General features: G+C 27.4%; 1 protein-coding gene across 2 annotated transcripts; it reads left to right on the forward strand.

Moving 5' to 3' along the window:
• Positions 1-1,962: 1,962 nt before the first annotated feature.
• LOC139873361 (desmethylxanthohumol 6'-O-methyltransferase-like) lies at positions 1,963-4,700 on the forward strand. 2 transcript variants are annotated; one of them, XM_071861291.1, is made up of 3 exons: positions 1,963-2,572; positions 2,657-2,739; positions 4,282-4,700. In XM_071861291.1, exons 1-3 carry the CDS (start codon positions 1,987-1,989, stop codon positions 4,582-4,584), a joined length of 972 nt encoding a protein of 323 aa, XP_071717392.1. In that variant the 5' UTR covers positions 1,963-1,986; the 3' UTR covers positions 4,585-4,700. The 2 variants fall into 2 exon arrangements, with proteins under 2 accessions (XP_071717392.1, XP_071717391.1); XM_071861290.1 differs by having other exon boundaries at positions 1,963-2,739.
• Positions 4,701-5,167: the final 467 nt, after the last annotated feature.

The raw sequence follows: 5,167 nt of genomic DNA on the forward strand, positions 1-5,167 counted from the left end.
TTTGAGATGGGCTACGATCTTGTCTATCTTGCAGAAATAATCATTGATGGATGAGTTGCGGATTTCCAACCCACGAAGTTCAACATGAAGCTCCATGGTTTTCAATTGTTTGTTATCTTGAAAAACTTTCTCTAAAACACCCAAGCATCATAAGCGGTTGTTGGGTTAGAGTTTAGTACACGTTCGAGAAGTGCCTCGGAGATCGTGAGAAAGATCTAGGTAGACACAACCGCGCCTGCCTTCAACCAGTCGGGATTGGCTAGTTCTTCAGCGGTTGCGGTGCGTTGTATGAAGCTAGAGACGTCAAACCTGGCACAATGGGTTGTGAATAATTTTTTCCATTGTTTGTAATTGAGTTTAGAGAGATCGAGTTTGACGGGGATCAAGTGGTATACGGAGGTAACCGTGTTGATTTTTTCATATTTATTAGGTGCCATTGATGGAGATAAGGGTTAGATTGAAGAAGAGAAGACGTAGAACGAGAAGCAATTGAAGTTGATGCTGGTATTATAAAAAAGTAGGGCAGAATTAGGGTTAAAGAGAGTGGATAATTCTGATACCATGAATTGTATATCTCGGATTATTCAGTAAATCGAGCAGTACAAATTACATAGAGATATATAATGCCAAAACCCTATCAAACATTAATGGGCAAGGCCGAAGGAATTCAAAGCATGGGCTAAATATAAAACCATCATGGACTAAGCCTATACTCTAACAGATACATGTATGAATTCTGATCTGGTTTGCAAGCGATTAGCGACATTGGTGGCGCGGCAGAGAAAGAACTGAAGTTGAATGGAAGTTGATTTTGGAATTTGATCGTTACAGTAATTCCACACCTAAAAACAACATCACATATATTTACAGTCGTTTTTGGTTATGTTTTTGTCAATTAACGAGTGCTACCATTAAGAACATGAGAGGCCCAAATTGTTAAATTCTTCCTAGCACCACAACAATTAATGACTATATTCAATTTCCCATTTAGTGACTCCTAGATTCCTTCTTAAAAAGGATAAAAAAAAAAAAAAAAATAATAATAATAATAATAATAATAATAATAATAATAATAATAATAATAATAATAATAATAATAATAATAATAATAATAATAATAATAATAATAATAATAATAATAATAATAATAATAATAATAATAATAATAATAATAATAATAATAATAATAATAATAATAATAATAATAATAATAATAATAATAATAATAATAATAATAATAATAATAATAATAATAATAATAATAATAATAATAATAATAATAATAATAATAATAATAATAATAATAATAATAATAATAATAATAATAATAATAATAATAATAATAATAATAATAATAATAATAATAATAATAATAATAATAATAATAATAATAATAATAATAATAATAATAATAATAATAATAATAATAATAATAATAATAATAATAATAATAATAATAATAATAATAATAATAATAATAATAATAATAATAATAATAATAATAATAATAATAATAATAATAATAATAATAATAATAATAATAATAATAATAATAATAATAATAATAATAATAATAATAATAATAATAATAATAATAATAATAATAATAATAATAATAATAATAATAATAATAATAATAATAATAATAATAATAATAATAATAATAATAATAATAATAATAATAATAATAATAATAATAATAATAATAATAATAATAATAATAATAATAATAATAATAATAATAATAATAATAATAATAATAATAATAATAATAATAATAATAATAATAATAATAATAATAATAATAATAATAATAATAATAATAATAATAATAATAATAATAATAATAATAATAATAATGTACATGCAAACATATGCTTAGGGGGCGTCCATGGAAATACATTGCCTATATAAACTAATGACACAAATTATAGTCCATTCATCATATCAGCTAAAACAAAATTGTTGTTTCTTATATCAAAAATAATGAATACAAAAGAAGATGACGCAATAATCAAAGGCCAATCAATGGTCATCAAACATCTTCAATCTTTTTTGATTGGTGTAGCTATAAGATGTGCTATAGAACTCAAGATTGTTGATATAATTAACAATCAAGGTGTCCCGCTAACTTTGACTCAGATAGCTCATGAGATCAACTCTCCGACGTTAAATTTGGATGGCCTCTCGCGCCTCATGAGGTTCTTGGTCCGTAAACAAATTATAGACGAGGTGCATAAACCAGAATGTATCGAATCACTATATGCGCTAAACTATTGTTCTAAATGGCTTATACAAGATGAAAGGAATAGTCTTGCACCATTCGCTATGATGACCACTGATCCAATTCTATATTCACCCTTGGTTAATTTTAAGCAATCTATTGTAGAAGGAAGTACCACATTTATGAAGACATATGGAGTCGAAATGTGGGATATATATTTGAAAGAGCCACGAGTAAGTAGGATTTTGAATGAAGCAATGGCGTGTTTCACAAGGATTACCATGGATGCGATCTTGTCAAGTTATGATTTCCATGGTGTGAAAGGAATTTTAGTGGATATTGGTGGTGGTATTGGGACAGCTATAAATGACATTGTAATAAATTATCCACATATTAAAGGTATTAATTTTGATCTGCCTCATGTTATTTCAGATGCACCAACATATGAAGGTGTTACCCATGTTGAAGGTGACATGTTCAAGGCAATCCCCCCTGCAAATTCCTATTTTATCAAGGTATTAATCTCTCTGTTTTACCATGGATGCATTGTTCTAGCATTTTTTGAATATAATCTATGGAGTAACAGATATTGATACAAACATGAAAGAACGACATTAATAACAAGTCATCTAAACTAAATTTATATATTTTAGTTGAATATGAGACATGTATATGAGTTTATTTTCAAGGAAGTTTAGATATTTTTTATTCTTATACTATATCAATACTTTGCATATTTTTCAAATTTAATAAACTTATATTCGTATCTTTAATTTTTTTGTCATCACGTAGTTTTAAAAACACTAGTTTAACACTTTATCAAGCTTGTCAGTTTTGAATACGTTATTAGACTATATGATGATCAGATGATGATGATAGAAACTATGGAATTTTCATGTCAATATTTTATGGGTAATGATATCTGCACAACTATTTTTGTTATGTACACAACCAATTCTGCTTTAAAGTATTGTACTGTACAATATATAAAACATGATTGGTTGTGTACATAACAAAAATAGTTGTCTACATATCACTCCCCCATATTTTATTGTTTAAATAAAAAATCGATGTTTTTAACCTATAAATACACACAGTTGCGTGAATAACATAAACCAAGTTTGCTTAGATGTTTAGTGTGTTTGGTTATATCTTAAAGATCCTAGGTTCGATTCAAGTGCCTGGGTTTCTTTCTTCCAAATTTATCTATTTAATCCTTGTCAAATATTTTTTATTAGTTTTAACCCTTAATTTTCCTTTTCTTCATTTTAACCCTTATCAATTTTTTTTATTAGTTTTAACCCTTAATAACTTTTTGATCTGAACCCTTATTAATTTTCTGACTCCTTTAAATTTTTTACTAATAAAGAACATGTAATACACGGATTTGTCCAATAACAATATATTCCCTATAACACACACACACACACACACACACACACACACACACATATATATATATATATATATATATATATATATATATATATATATATATATATATATATATATATATATATATATATATATATATATATATATATGTGTGTGTGTGTGTGTGTGTGTGTGTGTGTGTGTGTGTGTGTGTTAGTTATAGGGAATATATTGTTATTGGACAAATCCGTGTATTACATGTTCTTTATGGTCATTAGTTTGTAGATATTTTTATGCATGAATAATCTAAATGACAATGTCCTAACAAGAAATACTTTTACAAATTTAGTTGTTGAGTTGTTTAAGACCATAAAACTAAAGGCAAGATATGATGCATTGATGCCCCGTATAGGAGTAGATGTTACATATGAAAAAAGAAAAAAGTACCCCATACTTCCTTAGTTAATCGACTTCATGAAATTAAATTTATTACAATTATCTATATAATCAAAACCAAAAGTCAAATGAATAGTAATTAAATCAGTTGTTTATTGCCAGTTTGCCACCTTTCTTTTTGTTTTTCCTCTTTCTAAAAATATCGAAAGACTTTTTTTACTTTTACCATGTTATTTTTGAAAAGCAACAAGTATTGATCGCCTTATATTGTTGCTGTTGTATAACAGTTAGTATTGCATAATTGGGGTGATGACAAGTGTGTTGAGATTCTAAAAAATTGTCGAGACTCGATCATAGAGAAAACTGGGAGAGTTATTATTGTAGATATTATTCTAAACCCTGAAGAAGATGGTGTATTCGATGATACACATTATGATTTTGATCTGGTTATGCTAGCAAGTTGTAATATTGGTGGTAGAGAAAGGACCGAAATTGAATGGAAGACGATTTTGGAAGCAGCGGGATTTCATCATTACAAAGTTTTCAAGATTCCAGCAGTCGTATCAATTATCGAAGCTTACTTGGATTGATGCAAGTAAAAGAGTACTTCTTACTATATATAAAGATTGAGTCCATATATAATAAATGAGGCCTAATAAGTGAAGTCTTACTATTATGAGTTTTAATAAAACTTGAAAATTACTACTATGAGTTTTAATAAAAGTAAATTTTAGACTAGTCCAATGTGAATCGGGTTCATGTTGAAACATCTATGTTCCATATTGCTTTTATATCATGCCACTCAGATATACAATAAATATATAGGAGCAAAAGAATAACAAAAAAACACCATGAACTACATTGTGAACTTCTCTGCATTCATTCTTATTAAACAATAAGGCTTTTATAGCCAATATACATAACTGTAGGATCGCTCCACCAACAAGTACGACATATAAGCTCATGAGTTCCACATTACTCTAAAACCAATTAGTGATAGAGTGAGGTTTCCATAAGCTTATATACATACATTTCTTTCCGTGATTTCCCGATGTGGGACCATTATGCATTTCCTTAACCGATTATCTCCAACAATCACCCTCTTAATCGGTTAATCCATGCTGCTTGACGAGCAACGGTGATCATCCCTTGCTCTTACTTTCTGCATGCTAC

This window comes from Rutidosis leptorrhynchoides, chromosome 10, assembly GCF_046630445.1.
Source record: "Rutidosis leptorrhynchoides isolate AG116_Rl617_1_P2 chromosome 10, CSIRO_AGI_Rlap_v1, whole genome shotgun sequence".
Taxonomy (NCBI): Eukaryota; Viridiplantae; Streptophyta; class Magnoliopsida; order Asterales; family Asteraceae; genus Rutidosis; species Rutidosis leptorrhynchoides.